Source organism: Pituophis catenifer, unplaced genomic scaffold, assembly GCF_029215685.1.
Source record: "Pituophis catenifer annectens isolate HBS135680 unplaced genomic scaffold, rPitCat1.0.hap2 SCAF_1, whole genome shotgun sequence".
NCBI classification, from domain to species: domain Eukaryota; kingdom Metazoa; phylum Chordata; class Lepidosauria; order Squamata; family Colubridae; genus Pituophis; species Pituophis catenifer.
Genome location: NW_027256881.1, coordinates 50,533,647 through 50,555,358, shown reverse-complemented (window position 1 = coordinate 50,555,358; position 21,712 = coordinate 50,533,647). Strand labels below are relative to the sequence as shown.

Sequence of the window (21,712 nt, the reverse complement as noted above, 5' to 3'; positions counted from 1 at the left end):
TTTACATGTAAATAGGGAGCAGCTGCTACTGCTCCTCTCCGGCTGAGGCTGGCCCACTAGAGCTTTTGATTGGCCTTCAATGACATCACTCGCTCCGCAGGTTATAACACAGAAAGCCCGAAGCGACTGCGACCAAACCATCCCTTAAGAGATGAGAGGGCAGTCACCGGCTCCGCCCACTTACTCATTCGCTCCCAATCATTGGCATCCCCGCTAGAGGCGGAAAACAAGCCTCCAGGAGAGAACGCCTATTGGCTGAAGGCCCCGTCTATCTCTTCTACCGCCTCGGCCCCTTTTCGAACCTTACATTTACTGGGTAGCAAAAGAGAAAGTAAGTATGTTGCAGCTGGAGATCAATGAAGCTAAGTGAATGGGGGCTTGATGTATATAAATCGATCACCACAGCCGCGCGCCAGGTGCTGGAGAATAGCCGTTCATTTATGAAGTAAGTAGATGACTTTCTTTCCTAGGGGAGAGGAGAGGAGCCGTGCCTGCGTATTTATGTAGACAACTGAGAAGCTTCGAAAAGAGTTTTTTTCCCCCCCCCTTTAAAGAGAAAGAGAGTTTGGGTCGATAAAAATGAGAGCGCTGCCTCTCGTCCTAACCCCCGCCTATCTCCTGTCGTCGTTTGTGCGTTTCTCTCTTTCTAGCGGATGTCCACCGAACGAGTCGGATGAAAGCGAGCTGTTCTCGTTTGGGATTGCTGCAGTATCGGGGGGGGGGGAATCGGGGTGCATAAGAGGCATCCAGCTTCACAGCATCCCTGGTCTATATCCCCGGAGGGCACGTCTTCTCTTTCCTGGGACCTATGGAACTATAGATGAGCCCGAGGAGTTGTTGTTGTTGTTGTTGTTGTTGTTGTTGTTGTTGTTGTTGTTGTTGTTGGCTGCGATTTTCTTCAATCGCAACATTGACTTCGTGGTTTGGCTGGAACTACAAACTGCCTCTGCTGCAGAGAACGCAGATCTTCCCGAATAGCTTTGCATCGGGAGAAAGGATTATCTTTGGCCTCCCGATATGTTCTTCAGACGTTTTAAAAACCCTCCCACATTCCACACCTGACTCGGTTATAAAAGTCACAGCATGCTCCTGGGGTGGTTTTTTTTTTTTTTTTTTTTTTTAACAAAGTACTGTTTGTCTTTTTGTTTGTCTCTCTCGCCCCCCCCCCCGCGCCTTTGCTGCCTTCTTATTTCTTGAAGTGCCTGAGGTGCACATTTGCGCGCACCGAGATTGTGCTTCAACAAAGGAGGGGAGGCGGAAAAGAGGGGTTAAAAAGCTGTTTCTGTATATTTCAGATTTCTTGCCTCTGCGTAGCGTTCTTGGGCTGCTTCTTTCCGCCCAGATGACAGATTATTTTGTCCCTTTTTTGCGGCAGCGATTTAAATTCATCCTGCAAATACTCCCTCCCCTCTGTAGAGAGAAGAACATTACTTATCCTGACTGTTGGTTTAGGATGAGGGCCGTACTAACGGAAGGACAGCCGTGCTTGCTGGTGAAAAGGATGCTATGATTTTAGAAGACGAATACGGAAGAATTATTTTTTCCTTTAAAAAAAAAACATGCCTCCTTAAATAAGGTTAAAAATGATTTTTGAGGTACAGTCCTTTGGAGGAGATGAGGACAATTGCCCTTTTTGTTTGATCCTGGCCAAGCTTACTCTGCACTCCAATTGTTATGATTTAAATGGGAATTGGTTACCCATAAGTATGATTAAGTTTTCAAGTTTCAGAGACTCTGAAGGTCATGCGGTAACCTTTAAAAAAATAATAATAATTGGTGGCATTTTTGACCCCTTTCAATTAGACTGAGCCAGGTGCCAATGTAATTGGTCACTCAGCAGTGCTCTAGAGCTAATATAAAATATGAACTTTCAAGGTAATAGGAAGATTTAGGTTTTTTTGCTATTAAGAGAAATATTTTCAAACTATGTAATCATGTGTTCAGCAGTAACCAGAAGAGTTTGGGTACCTTGAGGCTTGGATGTTCCAGAGCTGTCATTAAATGATTGCATTAGTATCTGACTAAAGAACAGTTCCAAAATAGCAGTTCCACTCATAAGAGATACATGACACCTTCCCATTTATTTATTTAAAAATCCTCTTTCATTTCAACGATTGTTTTCATTGCTAGACAATGGATCGATGCATCCTCTGTTCTTCCTTGGCAATTTTGAAAATGTCTTAAAGAAAAGTTGCAACATGTTCTTCCTTGCTCAGATTTATTTTTTTCCTGCTTTCTTGAGATGTGATCTTCATGTTAATAGCTTTTGACTCTTTCATTTATGGATTATGTAGAAGAAAGTCTGGGATCTTTTGTATAACCTTTCTTTCCTTTTAGAGCAGGGATAGCAATGCTTCCATATAGGAGTTGTCTGCTACCTGCTCCACAGATACTGTGGTAGGTTGTCTACTAAAGTAAGATGTGTCAGGTTAATTTATTTGCCAAACCTCTTATTTTTTGCTTTTTAACATGGTTGTGTAGATTATCCAGTTAAAATATGATAAATTCGAAACAAAAAAGTTTGATTTTTCAATTTTTTCTAATGAAAGAGAGAGCAAGAAGCTATCATGGCTGGGTTCTTTTCAAGCAAAAAATGTATTTAGTAACTCCATTGGTGTCTGGTATTTACTATTTACTCTTGGACATATGCATTCATATTACCCTTAAGGTTTAACTGTGAGATAAAGGGGATATTCTGTAGCAAATGCCACCCTTGTGCCTACATGAACATAATATAAAGTCCTAATTTGCAAGGAATTACACTCTGTCACTTCTGCAGTTCCATAGAGGTTGGGCTGAAGGATTTTCTGATTCATTTACACTGTTGCTTCTAAATTAGCTAAACGGAAATGCATCTTTAGTTTTCTAATCTTTCTTTGCTAATTGATTGCAACTGCTAATGGTTGTTGTTGTTTTTGCTTTTACCAATTCCAAACAGCTTTTGGAATGATCAGTGTTAAGGTAGACTCCCACACAAGTCTAAAAATGAAAGCTTGTCCATCACAAATAACTCACCTTTTCTCCTTTTCTTTTGTTTTTAACAGAGAGAGCTTGAGTTCCTTTGACTTCCCATTCTCAGCCTCCTCATGCCTCCTTCTCCACTAGACGACAGGGTTGTAGTGGCACTCTCCAGGCCTGTAAGACCTCAGGATCTCAATCTTTGCTTAGATTCCAGCTACATTGAATCTGCTTCCTCTGCCAGTGAAAACCCTGTGAGTCTCCTAAGCACGGCTGTTGTGTCCATCAAGGCTGCTAATCTGACGTATATGCCCTCATCCAACGGCTCTGCCCGCTCCTTGAGTTGTGGATGCAGCAGTGCCAGTTGTTGCACTGTGGCAACATACGACAAGGACAATCAGGCCCAAACCCAAGCCAGCACCAGCAGCATCTCTGCCAGCATAGGAACCTTGACGACTTGCTCAGCAAACCAAATGGTCAACAACAATGAGAACTCTAGCCCTTTGAGTCCAACTGGTGGTGTGGGGAGTCCAGTCTCAGGTCCAACAAAGCAACTGGCAAGCATCAAAATCATCCATCCCAATGACTTGGCAAAAAAGATGACCAAATGCAACAAAAGCCACCAAGGCCCAGTCATCATTGATTGCCGGCCTTTCATGGAGTACAACAAAAGCCACATCCAAGGGGCTGTTCACATCAATTGCTCTGATAAGATTAGTAGGAGAAGGCTTCAGCAGGGCAAGATCACTGTCTTGGACTTGATCTCTTGCAGAGAAGGCAAAGACTCCTTTAAAAGAATCTTTTCCAAAGAAATAGTTGTTTATGATGAAAATACTAATGAGCCAAGCAGAGTAATGCCTTCGCAGCCATTGCACATAGTGCTGGAGTCTCTCAAGAGGGAAGGCAAGGAACCACTGGTTCTCAAAGGTATGTATAACTGCTAATCTGCTTTTTTTCTCCTCTCGATTCAATTCAAGATCTGAGCCAAGTTAAATATGACTGGGTTACCCATTCCTACACCCATGTACTGTTCCTTACTTTCTTTTAAATAAGAGTGATGTTTAAAAGAGATCACACCAATCCAGAAATCTTCTAGAGTTTCTGTGTTTCATGGGAGGGGAAAATACAAACCATACAAAACTATTATTTAATAATAGTTTTCTGTGGTAGTGTTAATAGAAAGGACCCTGAGCAGGATTCCATCTAAAGATCTCAAAGTACAACTGTTTCATCATTTCTGGAGCTCCCTGTTGCTGGGAAGAGGAACTGATGCACATGGCAGGGACAAAGGAGGAAGTTCAGACCACTCATACTTCCTTTTGGGGTAATTTTTCCTCCTGGCTTCTGAAGGACTCATAGCATGGTTGGTGGTCTAAAACAGATTATTTTTTAACACTCTAACGTACTTTATTAAACTGGGGGTTTAATGGCCTGGCATTCAAAATAGATATAAAGAAATATACTATAAGCTCCCTTACAGTTTAGTGATGTATACATGCCTCAAAATGATTTGAAATAAATATTTCAGATCAGTGGTGGGTTGCTGCCGATTCGCCCCGAATCAGGCGAACTGGTAGAGGCGGGAGGTTCTGCCCACCTGGCTGGATGCTTCTGCGCATGCGCACCCACGAGCGAACTGGTAGCGACAGGTTTTGAAACCTGCCCCTGCTTCAGACCTGAAATAACTGCAGTTCATCTCTGCTATTCATTAAAGTAGCTCAACTTTTTTCAGACTTCTGTGAAACCTGAAAAACAACAAAAATACTGCTACTTTAAGAGTTGCATTAATCAACTGGTTTTTTAAAATACTAGCACTTTTTTCTCAGATTTGGGCAGAAGCCTGAAAAAAGAGCTATTTTAATAAATAGAGAAATGTTGCACTTATTTGAGTCTGTGTGCAGTGTACACTATGTGTGTGTTTGTACACATACATATACATACATATTCAGGCTTGTTATTGACTCAGTTACGTAATAGAAAATATCTGCTGATTAGTTACTTCCATGCTTATTAACTAAAAGCATAATTAAAAAATATTTGTTCTATTGCTTGTTTTAATAACATATCTTATAGTAGCATAATACAAATGCGAAGACCTCCAATGTAAAATATTGGAGTATTGTACTTTATCATCATTATGTCCTTTTTGTCATAAGCAATCAGAGTAGTTGCTAGACAAAAATAAAACTACAAAATATAAATCACGGGTGGAATTCTACTGATTCAGACTGGTTTGGGCGAATTGGTAGCTCTGACAATCAGCTGGGAGCGAACTGGTTGGTCCCAACGATCAGCTGGGCCCACCCGCCCACCACTTTCCTACCTTTATCTTCTCAGCTGATTCACGCGGCACAGCAGATTGGCACGTCTCAATTGTGTTTCTCCTGTGAAGAAACACGGAAGTGAAGATTTCTTCAAACTGCGCATGATCACCAACCGGTTATTAAACTGGGAGGATCCCACCACTGATATAAATCCATCCCAAACAGTATTATTAAAATTGTGTGGTATTGTATCTGATTGCTTCAGTAATTTATTCACAATATTTATAACTCGCAACATGATAGATGAGAAGTGTTCTTAAGAAAATCTTTGCAAAATGTGCACATCATTCATATTTTTAAATCTGATTTGAAGAAGCTGGACTTAGGAGTAATAAGGATTTCAAAAGTCTGCCGCTTGGGCTTCCATTCCATTATATGGGCAGGGGTGCACATAGAACCGTGATGGCATGTGTGCCGGAAGTGCCCATTGCTCTTCCGGGTTCTGGTGCACCGGCCAGCTGGTCTTCATGTGCGTGGGAGCACCGGCAACTGGAAGAGCAGCTGCCCGGTGCACATGCGCATGCTGGGAAGATGATCTTCCAGTTTCCGGTGCGTGCATGTACACTGGCCAGCTGGTCTTCGCACGTGTGTGCACGCCAGAAACCGCAAGACCAGGTGGCCAGTGCGCATGCATGCACCAGAAACAGGAAGAGCAGCCGCCCGGTGTGCACATATGCACTGGACAGCTGCTCTTCTGGTTTCTGTCATGCGTATGCGCACTCCCGTTTCAGCACTCGGTGCTGAAAAGGTTCGCCAACACTGAAGTAGAATCTTCAAAGCACATAGAAAACAATGGTAGGAAATGGTGAATTACCCCTTATAGGCTGATTTGGATTAGATAAGTCTAAGGCAGCTGTGCAACTTTGAAATCAAACTGTTGTTTATTAGAATATTGTCATGATTTATTTTAAATGTATTCACTTGAAAAAATAGAATTTTAATGAGGCAAGTTCTTTCACAGGTTGCCTTCAGACTTCATCAGTTATAGTGAAGTCACTCTAAAATTAATGGGATTTACAATCTCCAAACAAATGACTATCAGAATTGTAAAATTCAGCATATTTAATGAAATGAATAGCAGTAAACTTTCAAATAAATTAAGCAGCTTTGAAGCAGGAGATTAAAGTAGAAGTTGCTTTTTGCAGTATGATGCATCTTCCAAAGGCCAAAAGAAAGAAAGAGAACAAACTATGTTGTTTGTTAATGTAAAAAAGAGAAGTAATTGTTAACTAAAGTTTCATAATTCACTAATGAGGAATGGCATGCTCTAAGTACACAAGGTTTTTAGTCAAAAGTTCTACTCATTTTAGAATATTTTCAAGAGAACAAAACAAGAAACTCAAAAAAGAGGAGAAAAAGCTGGCTGGCTAAAAACAATGTTTAGATGTGCAGTTGTGAGAACTTTGCAATTAAACTTCATAGTAAACTGTCTTTTTGACTGAAAGACAAGATATATATTTTTTAAATCAGAAAGAGTGTTTTTAATATGTGTGTCATAACACCGGGGAATTGAAATTGCAAATTCTATGGGAATTTTATTTCCTTGAGAATCTGTGTTGATAGGGGGTAATTTGATTTATCCTCCTGGAAAGTTAGAGAAAGATTTGATGGCGATGAATTATCTTTTTCAGAATTTGAGTAAACTAGACTTCTTCAGTTGCAGTTGCATATCTCACCTACTAATAAGTCCCACTGAATGGATGGAAAATGATTTATAAATAGATGTTTTGGGTTATACTGTTATTTTGTTTTCTAATGATAGCAACTGAACCTACCATAACTAGGTTCAGTTTCTCTGCCTCTGACCTCAAGATTTTCAGTGCTGTTTGCCAGGGTTCTGATAAGGCAGACATCTTCTAAGAAATATTGTTTTGGGGATCTTATTTACCAAAACAGTTGTATTCCAATGGGAGACAACTTTTTTAGTTACCACAAATAAAATCCAATTCTGCTAATAGATCTTGCGGATTTCTCATGAGTTTACTACCGGTGTATGGAAAACTACACAGCAGCATAATTCATGCAGGAATATTTATTCTTTCACCATTTTTAATTGTGTGACTCTACCAATAAGGGCAGCATATTGGTCATATGCATTTCATTCTTCTATTTCTAAGGAAGTGAATAGTTTTCCTTTCATTTTTTGCTCCTTCAGAACTGGTTCCATGAGGATGCCTTTAGGAAAACACCTTGTTGACTAAGCCCTTTGCACCTTGGCCAGTAGAAGATTATGCTTGTGCCTTTGTAAATAGAGCATCCCTTTATAAAAATTCATACAGTTCCAGGCATTGACCACTCTGTTGCTTAAGTCATATTTTCTGCAATCAAGTTTGGAGCAGTTTACTTTGAGTTTATATCTATTGTTTGCCCGTGTATTATTGCAGTTGAAGCTGAAGTAGTCATTGATAGGTAGGACGTTGTAGCAGACAATTTTGTGTACTATTACAAACAATTGCATTCTAAGATTTCCACTGGTGTCAATGAACATCATTTTGTAGATGAAATGGAAATAAAATACCTAAATATACTATGTTTTGTATGTGTTTTGATGCCAAAGATTACTCTATTTCTAAGTGTGCTTAGGACCTTTACAATAATATCTGTGCCTAGGATTTTTTTCCCCCAGTTTAGGAAGTGAGCCCAAATTATTTTTTAGGCAAAAAACTAAACAACAACAACAACCCCCAAATCATTCCTGCTAAGCTTCAGAAATTTTTAATGAGGAAAATTGATGTTAGTAAACATCAAATTCAATTTTCTGTTATAAACCTGCAGAGATCTAAAAGTAGATCTCTCTCTGTTTTCTGCTCTTCCTTGTGTACAGGAATTATATGCTAGCCTGATTTATGAAATGGGGAGTATTCACTAATTATAAAAGGCTTTGTGGAAAATACAATTTTAAAAATGGCTTTTACTGTGACTTGTATATTCAAACTGGGATGGACTCCCTTGTCTCCCTTGGAAGGAAGCTAGCAAGTCTTTGACATGTCTTCAAACATTAATTCATCTTAAAATGGCTACGGCAAGGATTGTATATTCTCTTAAATTGGTAATTTTTAATACAAGCTTTAGAGCATTGATTGGGAAAAGGTTATGGGGTGTTGCAGAATAGTCAAGATGGTCACAACCACTATATGGTAGCTATCTCTGTATGAGCAAAGGACTTCAAAGTCCTTCTACTACCTGAGGAAACTGGTAGCATTGCGGTGAGACTGGCTGGAAAATAGTGGGCTCTGATGAGCTTTGCGAAAATCCAGCCAGACAAACTGCTGTCGAGGGGTCTTCAGACCGGAACCGTCCTATAGGGACGGTGAAGAAGGAGAGATGCCTCAGATGACCAAGAGGAACAGGCAAGTTTTTTGAAAGGTTGGAGGCAGCTCTTCGATCCGGCGGTGGGGGCGGCGGCCATTAAAAATGCCTACTTTGAAGCTGGGGCAACCGGAATAAGACTTTGTGCAGGAATGGTGTTTGAACGGAGTATTGGCACTGGGTGAGTGATTGGCCAACTCACAGGTAAAAAAGGATTAAAAAAAAAACTTTAAAGTGTCCTGGCGAGGAAAGGCTAATTGGCACTTGGGAATTTTAATGGAGGGAGAAGAACAAAGAGGAAGTGAAAGTACTAAAGCCCAGAAAAGAAAACCTTATAGTTGGATTTAAAATTGGATTTGGAGAAATTAAAACTAATACAAGAAAAAGAAACATGAGGGAAAGTAGTTTTTAAAGAGGATTTGAAATAATTTTGACAGTTTGGAAATTTGAAGGAAGAACAAAGAGAAGGTTAAAATATTAAAGCCCAGGAAAGGAAATTTTATAACTGGATTTAAAACTGAATTTGGAGAAATTAAAAACAATAAAAAGAAAAGAAATTTGAGAGAAAGTATTTTCTATGTGGATTTAAAATACTTTTGCAAGTTGGATACTTTGTTGTCCTGAGAATTGTGGATTGGAGAGAGACATCTGCTGGTGGAAAAAAAACACTACAATGACTGACTTGGGAAATAACATCAGTGACCTTGATCACTACGAGAGTTGTGAGAAATTTTAAGGAGTATTTGTTTCTACTTAAACTGCTTGGTCTTGACTTCTAAAGGAGGTGGAAAACAATAAAGCTTTACATTGGAGTGGATTGGACAAACATTTGTATTGGATATCATCTGGAAATTTTTTAAAAAGGCAATATGGATTTAAATCTTAATTAAACAAGTTAAAATATCAATAATTTTTAAATTTAAGCATTAATTGAGATGCTTAAAAACGTGTGAATCAATAAAGGGCAATAAAAATTTAGAAACTGTCAGAATACACTAAACAGGAAAAAGAGAATATAAATGAGAAGCAAGAAAATAATATTGAAGGTAAAGAAATTGAAGGTAAAAAGTTAGATGATTACACTGGGATTTACAGTGGTAAAAAAAGAATGGATAGGGGGAATATTTTCCAAAAAAAGAATCAGTCAAAGGGAAGAGAAGGAAATGGGAAAAGATTAAGTAAAAGCTTGGGGCAAATTATGTGAGTAATAGACTCAAAAGTTAGAGAAACTATGTATAGTTTCATAAAATATGTATGTAAAAGAAAAATTTAATAAAACTTGTTTAAAAAAAAAGTCCTTCTACTACATCTAGGTGCTCCTGGAATGGTGAGAAAGGGAAAAGACTAATACTTTGATGCTGTGTATCTGAGGGCATCATGTCCACAGTCACTTCCCCTCAACCTGATGCCTTCCAGACATCCTATAGTTCTCAAACATACTCACTAAGGATTTTGGAGACTGGAATCAAAAGCAGTCAGAAAACATTAAGATGGGGAAGCCTAATCTGTAGAGAGAGATTGTAATCAAGAGAAAGTCACTTGGTCTTATTCAAGAGTTAATTTGGGGGATCTGCTTAAGAGACCAAAGATTAAGGAATGTTAACATTGGTTCTTGCATTTACATACTTTTTAAATCATTTCCACTTAGAAAAAAAGGAATGTAGAAAACAGAATATGGAAATGGAATATAGAAAAAAAGGAACATGAAAAACAGTAATTACTCCCTAATCAGCAAATGGAGCATAGGGATTCATAATTGTGAGTCATAATTATTAAAAACCTCATTAAATATAGTAAACTTTAAATTATTTTTATATGGAGCATAAAAACCTTACTGCTGATCTGCTATTTTAATTGAAAAATAATTATGACAGTCCCAGTTTTGGTAATTTGTAAAAACCTATGATTCAGGCTCAACTCTTGGTGCTTTCATGGATCTGTATTTACAATTTTATTGGCAATAGTAAACAAATGATTTATTGTTGCCTTCTGGGAAGTTATTCAACTTTTCAGTCGATCCCACAGTTCTAGTATTTCCTGGTGGTGTCCTATCTAGGTTACAATCCCAATCTTTCTTAGCTTCTGGTTATTCCATTTCAGGGCATGGTTTCTTATTCTTGAATAATTTTGAAAGCCATGAATAGTGAAAGGAAATTATAATACTTTTAAACACATAATGCTCCATATATTCAGTCCTGAGTTTTAGAAGACTGAAGTTGAGTTCGCTGTGATTTCTTGATGACTGTATGTTTGTGTATGAAGTCTGACAGAGAACCAGGAGTCCTAATCTTTAGAAGTAAGAACCCATAGACAAGCTAAAACACTGAAGCTTCCTAACCTCTGATTTGAGGTAAAAAACATTGTCACATCATATCCCAGCAAAAAACACTGCTACGTTTGTATTCTGAAGCTGGGTATCTAAAATTAGCAAAAACATAAATCTAAAGATGCTTTAGAAAAGAGAGATTATTTCTCCCCATTCTTTTCCCAATTGCTGGTTGAATCCTTTTTGAAATTTAATGATGGCAGAAAAAATACAAGCAGGAAAAAAGAATGTCCTTAATTTCGCTGTATGATGTCCTTTAAAAAAAACATCGTAATTTGAAAAAAATAGCAAGAGAAGGCCTTGTTTGGAAGTAGGATTTGGACCACAGATGCATATTATCACAAGGCTCTGCTTCAGCCTCTGTGCTTGCAGTGTGGTTGGAGAGGTGTTTGTTATTCAATTTCACTTGTCAGATGGAATTTTTTCCATCATGCTTCAGTAGCTCTTAATGCCCTGTGTGTGATGCCATTTTTGTTTTTAGATATTGAACTAAAACTGAAGTTGGGCTATGGAGCTGTTCTGCTTTTTATGTTGAGTGAGGCTCTTTCTTGACTGCAATCCAGTCATAATTTATGGCTGGCCCATCTGATCTTCCTGGTTTATGTTTGTAAACATTGGTTGCTAACTGCCCCGTCCAAGTTTGTCTCCGCTCCCTCCCTCCTTGCCTAGGACCATGTTCTCCATGTTTGGTGCTGCCTGTCATGCAGACTGCGCTGTTGCCATTTCAGTGGTTCAGTGTCACACAGAGGAGAAACTGATCAGAGAGACTCTACTGGCCTCTCCCCTGTCTCCCCCCCACTTCTCCTGATTAAGTTACAGGCTTAATTTACAGCTCTGCCTGGTGACCTCGATCAAGTATATTTTCACTCTTCTAGACGTCTGGTGCATTTTGTGGAATTTTTTTTGTTTTAAGTATAAAGAAATGCTGGATCTGTATAGAAGGCCAGAATGTTATTAATAATATTAAAAGTTTACCTACTGGAATGTACAGATAAAAACTCTTATTTAATTATCTGAGCAGCAGTCCTATCTTTACTATATGAATTTTAGATGTTCATATTCTGTCTCTCCTATTTATCTTAGCACAGTGTTTTTGTAGCATATAAACCTATGGTACTATACAGACAGAATGCTGGGTGACATAAACTGACTGTCCCCAACCTGAGGAGCTCCAGATGTGTTGGATCTTCCAAAATTGTAGGTTCTGTGACCATTTTTTTCACGATTTGTATCTTGGTAACTGTAGTATTGTTCTATTGCTATGCAACTCTGCTGAATAACTCATAGTCCCTTCATAGGTTCTATTTAATTGGGTCAAACTATGTTATAATAATAATTTTAATTAGCAATTTTATGATGTTTGTGTATCTATATTTTTCTTGACTGTACACCATCTTGAGTCCTACGGGAGAAAGGTGGTATAGAAATATAATTAATAAATAAATAAATAAATAAATAAATAAATAAATAAATAAATAAATAAATAAATGCAGAAGTAATCTGTCTTGATTATTAATTTACCTGTAGCATTGACAAATGGAATACAGATTAATGCTTTCCATATGCTATGTTGGCTATGAATTATGGATTGGGGGTTCAACACATTGGATTGATAGTGGCTAACTAATAATTACAGATGTTCTTATATTGTACTAAATTGATCGCTTTAAGTTGATATGTGCAAATGAACCAATGGTATGATGTAGTAGTAGGAACCTTTGACTAGGAACTTAATTTCCAGATCCAGCCATGAAAGCTCAATGGGTTAGTTACTGGCTCTGTTTCTACATGTTTGTTTGGATCAACAGGGGACAGTGTGTTCTGGGAATATAAAAAGGGAAGAATTAATCTGGGCCTAAATTTAACCCTTTAAAAACTTAGTCATGGACACTTAAATTAACTCAATGTTATATTGAAGAATACCTACACATCAAGATATGTGACCCATTTTGTGCTCTAGTTTTATTTGCAGAAGAATTGGTTTCAAGCCCTGGCAAAGAAGAATGCATGTCCCAAACAAAGGCTTCAACACACAAGCCAAGGAGTCAGTGTTGAGGCCTTTGTATGGAACATGACATTTAGGACATCCTATAAAAGGTAATAATATATTGTTTCTTCCCCAGATGGTACTTTACCTTTTATAGGAAGTCCTAAGAGTGCCACTGACAATGGATGTGTCCTTATTAGTGGACAGATGGATTCGATAGTGTTGTGGCCACTATCAGTCTAGTCTAGTCTAGTCTAGCCTACTTTATGGAATGTTATTCTAATAAATTTAGAGAAAATAATACTTAAGGATATGGCCCTGGAGGGCAGATGTAATCCAAACCCAGTGAATAAATATAATAGTGGTTACAATCATTGGTACTGATAATTCAAATGTGTTGTCTACATACTACAACACATCCATTAATAGTTAACAAAGAAGTGTTTAACATCAGTATATATCTCTCTGTTTTAGATTTGTGTTACTTGTAAGTAACACAAGCCTACGTAGCAACAGAAGAAATATGATAATTGAGAATATTCCAACTAACTACCGGTAGCTGTAATTTTGGTTTGATTTCATGTAGTTGTTATTTTGTTTGGTAATGTGGTGTAGTTTGAGAGCTCCTCCCCTTTCATTTTTAGGAACCAATGGTACATCATGGGACTTTTTGAAACTAAAGGAAAATTTGTTTAGTGGTTTTCTTAGTTAGAATATCATGTTTTCTTCCTACAGTTCTGTATAGAGAACTGCTTATGTGTGCTATTTGTAACATGACAGCATATTTATTCTAGCAGAACTTGCTTTCTCAACAATTTTCTGAGATTTGTCAATTCTGAAGTGACTACTTCTGATCTTACCAAACATCAGGTAGTTGACTGAGATGGAGAACACACAAACTTTCAAGATCATACTAGTTTAAAAACCAAGCACTATTTCACTGGAACTCAGTCATAAGAGAATAATGCTGTGTTGAAACCTGTTTTGCAATTTCTTCATAATTTTCTTGCTTTATAAAAGTTGGTTCTGTTTTTCTACTATATTCTAGACTACTTAAGATTTTCTTTCTTTTTTCTCTGGTTGGTACTTCTGAGTTGAATGTTGGTGTTATACAATTCCCATCACCCCACAATCTTCCTGGCTGCCGAGTCATTCTAGTTTAAAGAAACCCCTTGAAAAATTTCCCTTTGATTTCATTGTAATGTGGTAATTGAGGCACCTGTAGATTAGATCATTGATTAACAATTGAATACAGCAGCTACGTTGTAATTAAGAATGTGCAAGAAGAATACTATATTCTGCCACTAAGATTTCTCTTCTTGGAAAGAAACATTCCAGAATGAATTCTGTTTCATCCTATTGAATGAGAACTGGTAGGAAAAGACTATGGAATCATGTTTCTGCATGACACATGAACATATTTGCTAGTTTCTTAAGTGTGGCAAGTGATTGGTGTGTGCTGTGTACTTCCACCTTTCTCCAGTGCAAGTCGTGCCAAATTTTTTGTTAGTGATGATTAAATGCTAGATCTTCATCATGGGTGATACTAACTCGACCTCCCCTCTTAATTTGAGAGAGTTTGTTCAGTATTGTTAAAAGGTAAAGGTTCCCCTCGCTCATATGTGCTAGTCGTTCCCGACTCTAGGGGGCAGTGCTCATTTCTGTTTCAAGGCCAAAGAGCCAGTGCTGTCCAAAGACGTCTCCGTGGTTATGTGACCGGCATGACTAAATGCCAAAGGCGCACGGAACGCTGTTATCTTCCCACCAAAGGTGGTCCCTATTTTTCTACTTGCATTTTTTCGAACTGCTAGGTTGGCAGAAGCTTGGACAAGTAACGGGAGCTCACCCCATTACGCGGCACTAGGGATTCAAACCACTGAACTGCTGACCTTTCGATCGACAAGCTCAGCATCTTAGCCACTGTAATTTTGCCAATGTAATGCTGAAATATGCTGAAACAATATAGGAGTATTTGAACAGGAGAGCACAGGAAGAGGGAAGAATAAAATTAAAAGCAATTATGTGGTGAATGCCACAAGAGACAAATGATTCTAGCAGGAGAATTAGGCAGCCTGTATATATACTTTCGGTATGGAAAGGGACAGTAACATTTTTTTAAAAAACACAAGGTTTTTTAGCGCATTTCTTAAAAACAGAAGGATTTTACCCAGAAAGTTGATGAGTAATTAGATGAAGTGTTGATTTAAGGCAAAGGAATTAATTACAATGAGAATGACTGGAAAGCCATAGTGAATACAGGAACTACTCACTTCTATTTTCTATACAGTATAACCAACTATTTGGAAAACCTTGTTGGTAATAGCCATGTTCAGTTACTGAATCTTAAAATATATCCCAGGCAAATTTTCTCCTATGTTATGGCCTTATGGGACTGGAATGGCCATAATTCTCAGCTAATCACAAGGAATTTTTTAAAATTACACTCCCAGCACTTCTGAAAGATATACTGTTTTGGTAAAAGCATGCTCTGAATTGTATTGTAACCCTCAGGAAAGATCATCTAATGTGAGACATTCCGTACCCCTTATTGAATAGGATAATACAGGTTGAACATTTACCCTCATGTGAAGTGTTATCAGTTATCTGTTGATAGTTGCTTTTTTACTTAAGGGATCAGGGTACCGTTATTTTCATGCAAGCATTTAAGGAATGTTTATTGCCAGAACTCAGATGGCAATTTATTGTGTGCCGATGACATATCCTACCAGGATTTTCTATCCTACATTCATCTTATTGCAATTAATATTTAATTATTTTTCATTTTATATGGGCTACAGTTTGGAAAGTGTTATTAAAACATGCATTCATGCTATTTTCTTTAAGCTCTTACTGTAGCTTTATAGCTTAACATGTATACTGACTAGTGATACAAAGGGCAGTAACTTGTTGAGAGGGGAATACTGTGGGTTTTTCTTTCTTGGGTAAACATAATTTGTTTTGTCTGAAGTGGCAAAGTTATTATTTAGCATTATCATGCGCCTCATTGGTTCACTATCTAAACTGAATTCTTGCTTTTATTTTGTGCTTATTATGGGAAAATACAGGATTAGGGCAGGTTTGATCAGCTAGCTTGGTGCTCCTGTTGTGGTAGGTGATATATTTTCACCTTAAGAATGCTGATTTGAAAGATCTTATTTTTTATCTACGCAAACAGAAATTGAATATGTTTGCACAGCTGACTGTTGGATGGAATTAAAAGATAATATATTGATTCTTACATTATATCATGTTCCTTGAACTGATTCCATTTGATTTCAGAACAGCTGTAGCTTTGTTCAGGTATTTCTGCTTGTACATTTTCCATTGCATTGGGGGTGGGGACATCATCCACCCATCATGGAAAATTAATTTGAGAAATCGCACCTCAGTTCTAACATCACTGTACATTGTAATTTTTTGAACAGGCATAAATATTGCTAAAAAGCCCAAAGGGAGTGAAGTTGTCAACTTTAGCAAAGGAGCCGTATTTACATTTCATTAAAAGTGAGCATTCACTGTGTTAAAAGTTCCAGATTGCTAAATTCATCCAAGGGGCTTCTTGTTCTGCCCCTTTTCCAAATTTCTGAATGTTGCCCTTTGTGTTGTCTTAATGCTTGCATAATCCCCCACATGACAAGCACCAGCTGCTGATTTTGTTCCTGAACCAAGGCTGCAATGAAGGGCAAACAGTGTTGAATTAGATACCAATACACTGCTGGCTGGAAGAAGGAACGAATCAGTGATAAAAGCTCCAAATGGCTGTATTAATATTTCACACAAGTTGCTTTCTATGTATGTTCCTGCTGACTAAATCTGGGCAAAATGATAGAGTGCCTTTAGCTGGAGCTAAAATAAAATGTGTGCATAAATTAATGAATTGCCTTGTGAGTGAATTCTCCTTCACTCTTTATAAAAACGGTTGAAACTTTTCTGTATTATAAAAACCATGTGAGTTTTGTATTGCAGGAATTCTGACCTAATTGATTTTATTGCAGTCATTTTCTCCCTTTCTCCAAGAATTAGAAAAGAACATTCTTACTGAATGTTAAAAACTGAGAAGCAAAACAGTATGAAATTTGGATCAGTTAAACTCTTGGATGCTCCAGTTATAGAAAGAAACTCATCCATGGTGTTGAAAGTCTCTGAAAGAAGGATTCAAATGATGCAAATATTCCAATGTTTTCTGCTATGTCTTTCCTAGTCCAAATGGAGGAGCATCATTTTGGGAAATTAGGTGGGGAGGGGGGCTTCAGCAGGGATGGGCTCTACTTACCTTTACTACCGGTTTGCAACGGGGCCACGCACGCGCATGCACAGAAGCATTTTGATGACGTCGGGGTCGGTGGGCAGAGCATTCCACCGGTTTTATTACCGGTTCTGTAGAACCGGTGCGAACCGGGGGCAACCCACCATTGGGTTTCAGAAATTAGTGGGTGTGGGGAAGAGTAAAGGCAGAGGGCTGCTGATTCTAAGCATTTACTTGCCTCATCACAGTAGCTCACAAAGTAAGCTTATATAGTTTGATACTCGTATATTTGATTTTATCTTCTCTCTGAATGCTCAACTCAGTGGTAGCATCTAGCTGGCTTTGACTGATCTCCAAAAGCTACGCAAGTTTACATCAGTGGGAGACCACTATAGCATGTGTCGGATGCAGAGCATTTGAAAAAAAAGAAATAGAAAATGGTATTGACAAATAATGTTGGTGTGGTTGCCAAAAAACCAGGAACCGAGCTTGAGTCAAAGGAGACTTGATTTGTAAGAATAAGATCTAAGCAGATTGGAAAGAATAATAGGCTGAGATCCAGCTGAAGTTAAAACAGGAAAGAATCCAGGACTGCTGGAGTATTGCTTTCATATCTTGCTGTCTACTAAATTGTTGGTCACTGAAGAAATAAGATACCAGACTATATAGATTGGAGAAGGCAATCTGGGATTTGTCAGTGTTTTGATTCTCAAGTCCCTTTAGGTCAAGACCTAAAAATGTTTGGGTGCTTTTGTTACTATTGATTCAAGTACATCTATGCTAAGCAAAGCTTTCTGGAAAAAAAAAAGGGAGGGGGGGTTGAGAAGAATTTTGAAGACTGTAAGTCAGGGATCTCCAACCCCTGGTCTGTGGATTGGCACTGGGCCGCAGCATGCCAGAAACCGGGCCATGCAAATAAGCAAAGCCCCATCTGAGGGGTGCAGGCAGCACATGAAATCACACACCCCTCTGATCTGCAGAAAAACATCTCTCCACAGAATCGGTCCCTGGTGCCCAAAAGGTTGGAGGCCATTCCTGTAAGTAGTTTCAGTATGTAAAGGAACCTGGAGGCATTGATAGGTTATAGTATAACTGTCAATTGTGTAGATTGTGAATTCTGGAGGCTGTCAAATTGGGTAAGGGTAAAGGTAGTTTAAAGAGTTAAGCAAAGTTCAATTTAATATTACATAACTTGAAGAAATGGGAGGAAGTCCCAAGCTGCTCTTTGGAAAAAAAAGTCACGTTTTTTAAAATTGTATATATTTTTTTCACCTGGTCATGATTAAATTCCATTTGGTTGGATTTTGGTCCTGAGTGAGCGAGTGGATTGAGGCAACTGTTATTTGAATTAGAATATTATTCTTTTTCTTTCAAAAAATAAATAGCACGAGAGATGCCTCTAGCCTCCAGCTTTACAATTTAATATTATTTCTGTTTGCAGTATTTGCACAGGTATGATCTATCAAAATATTTTGGTTTTTTTCCTCCTGGGCAGCTACTCTCTCCCTCTCTCCATATTCCCACTGCTAATACTTTGAAAACTCAAGGGCATGACCTGTTACAGATTAATTGCTTAAGTATGAGCATAAAATTTGTAAGTGCTGACTTCAAATACAGTGTCCTTTGTATGTGGGCAGGAGGTAATCCAATCCTAAAATTGTTGTGGTTAATGTGAACCGTCCAATATAACTGCCAGCTCATATATAGCCAATTGATGCACAAAAGTTGAAAACAGAAAGGAGGTGAATAATGTCCGGAATGGAGATCTCTAAAATCTTTTACACAAGAGAATTGCAAACTTTCTCTGCAAAATACTTCATCTGAATTAATTCTATGGAGTGATTTTGCAATTTCTTCAAACAGTTTGAAAAACACTACTTTAGATAAAAGTTTCTCAAATTACATTAGGTGGTTGGCTGAAAGTAGTGGACGAGGCCATGTTTAGCAGGGCTGGATTATCAAACAGTCTAAGAAAATCCTGATTTAAGGTCTATGATTATATGATGATGCTGCCTTCAAGGTCACATTTCAAATTCTGAGTAATATCAAGATTGCAATCATAAAATTACTTCGCAGTGTCATAAAGATTAATAGCTCAGAACTTTCTTCATTCTATTTTGTATTTTGTTCAATTTGGTGCTAGAGTTTTTAGCTAATACAGTTGACTGTCTTCATTACAGTTGAGTATTTCTATTTCTTTTCCCCCATCACCTAGAATGATGCATTTGGTTATTGATATTTAAAAAGAGATGGTTTTAATTGCTGCTTCTTGTACAATGTTACAAACGTCTGCCCATAGTTCTTCAGGCACATTGTCTACCAGATCTAATATGCTAAATCTACTCAGTATCTCCACTTTTTATTCATAAGTGATGTGATTTAGTTCATACCTCTAAGTTAAGATCTGCTCCACCTAGCATTCTGCAATTTTTACCAATTAGTAAAAAATAAAGGGAAATGCATTATGACATGGATTTAAAGAAAAGATCCTTCATTCAACACCATCATAATTTCAAATGGTTGCTGAAATAACAGTTGTAAGTTGAGGACTATTTATATATACAACTTAGTATTACTATGTGGGAATACATTCCTGTATGTTTGTATATGTGTGTATATATCTTTCTTACATTTGCACATATATAGAAACAGACAATATATAGGTAGTCCTCATTTAGTGACCACAATTGGAACCAGCAATTAAACAAAGTGGTTGCTAAGCGAAATATCCTGATTTTATGATCTTACTTCAGCTTTCTCTTGCCTTACAGAACTGCAAAGATAATAAATGTGAGGATTGGTCACATAGTTACTTTTTCCACATCGTTTGCAACTGCAAGCAGTTGCTAAATAAGGCAGTCACTAAAGAAGGACTGTCTGTAGAACATTCCCTGATTATTAGGAATTTATTAATTTGGGTTTTGTCCATTTTTCTCAGTTCCTCAGCTTTAAATTTGTTTTGTTTCTGGACAGTACGCAAATACTGCTCACCCCAGCTCAATTTTAAGAGGCATATGTCTTCATGTTTTGACTAAGATCTGCATGAGAATGTGGATGCTTTTGATTTTAGTTATATTCAAAATCCATTGCTTCCTGACTCTGACAGTGGAAACTTTTTTCACTTCTCCCAGGATGTATAGAAAGTAGAAGGATCAGACTTGCAACCTTACCAGCTTAGGTGGCATTCAGGGAGGTTGAGACACTGAATACAATAGTTTGGATCATTTTCTTGTCCTGAATTTACTTCTATTTTATTTCCAATTTTATCAGCTTCCTGTTGCTCATGGGTCAGCCATTAGCTACTTCAAGAATCAGAGAGGGCTGCAATTCAATTTAGATTGCTCATGAACTAATTTAGCATGTAGCTTGTTTATAAATTGGCTTCTACAGGTAAGGAGTATATGGGGGATGAAAGGGTGGTGACAGGAGAATGATCTTGCATATTTATGGAATGCTCAGGATTTAGTTATTGTAAAGTAGTATGAGTCATCCTGGAAGCTTCTTTTGGGAGTAGGTAAATGGAAGGAATTGGTTTGTGAAAGTTCCTATACAGTCAGTGAAAACGATTTGATTACAAATCTGATAATCGCAAAAACAAAGGTCAGATGGAAACAGGTCAGCCCACTCAAAAGAGAAGGGATAAATAGTGCATGAGATGGAGCAGGAAGAAAAACAAAAAACAAGAGGGCACGATTATTGTTTCTATATACAGGGCTTGTTCTTCCATCACAGAAGTAACACTTTTTTTGGTTCTGGCTTCCTATTTTCTCCATGTTGTAATTCTTGATTCAGTCCTGCCTGTGGGTTAAAGCCTGACCCACAATTTCAGCAACTGTTTACTGTAAGGGTGCTTGCAGGGGTGAAATTTACTTACCCTTTCAACTGGTTTGGAAGTGCATGCGCTCTGTGCACATCACCTGAGCGAGCAGACCCTCTGAACATGCACAAACCCTTCTGCGCATGCGCAGAGGGTAAAAAACAGGTTACTTCCTGTTAAAACCAGGAAGTAACGATGATCGGGCGGGTGAGTGGAGCCTCGCGTCACCATAGCTACTGGTTCTCCGAACCACTGGCCACCATTGCTACCGGTTCAGCCGAACTGGTCTGAACCGGGAGCATTTCACCCCTGAGTGCTTGCTTCAGGTTTCTAGACCTGGACTATGGTTTAGTTCTCTTGCCATGCTGTTGTTAATGCCTTCTTTTGTATAAGAACCAAATGGATCTGCTAGAGTGACTCATGTAGATTTGTAGATTAACCAGTCGATCCAAACAATTGGATCACACCGCAGACGGGAAAAAGTCCAGCAACTACCAGTTGCTGCACAACTTTGTGCTACCTTGTTACGTTGCATTACATTGAATACCAGAGCAATTTAAGACGTTCATCACTTAGTTATAAATTATACATTTGCTTAAGACAGGTAGAATTCCTCTCTAAGTATTCTCACAAAGAATTTGTACTTGGATTTTAAATAAGAGGAGCAGGTAAATGAGCAGTTTTTCTTCTGGAAAATAACAATCCTGGCCAGGAGAGTATCCTAATTTTATGATCATACCGAGAG

The 21,712-nt window shown here is 38.1% G+C and overlaps 1 protein-coding gene across 2 annotated transcripts in view; it reads left to right on the top strand.

Annotated features, from left to right (window-relative positions):
* Window positions 1-353: 353 nt before the first annotated feature.
* The window catches only part of DUSP10 (dual specificity phosphatase 10), a 38,138-nt gene continuing 16,779 nt past the window's right edge, over window positions 354-21,712 (top strand). Inside the window, exons 1-2 of one of the 2 annotated variants that reach the window (XM_070932402.1) lie at window positions 354-445; window positions 3,045-3,885. In XM_070932402.1, coding sequence (XP_070788503.1) covers window positions 3,087-3,885 — 799 coding nt within the window. In that variant the 5' untranslated portion in view covers window positions 354-445; window positions 3,045-3,086. Of the gene's footprint in view, window positions 446-1,809; window positions 1,876-3,044; window positions 3,886-21,712 lie in introns of those variants that run through there. The other variant, XM_070932403.1, reaches the window with a different exon arrangement.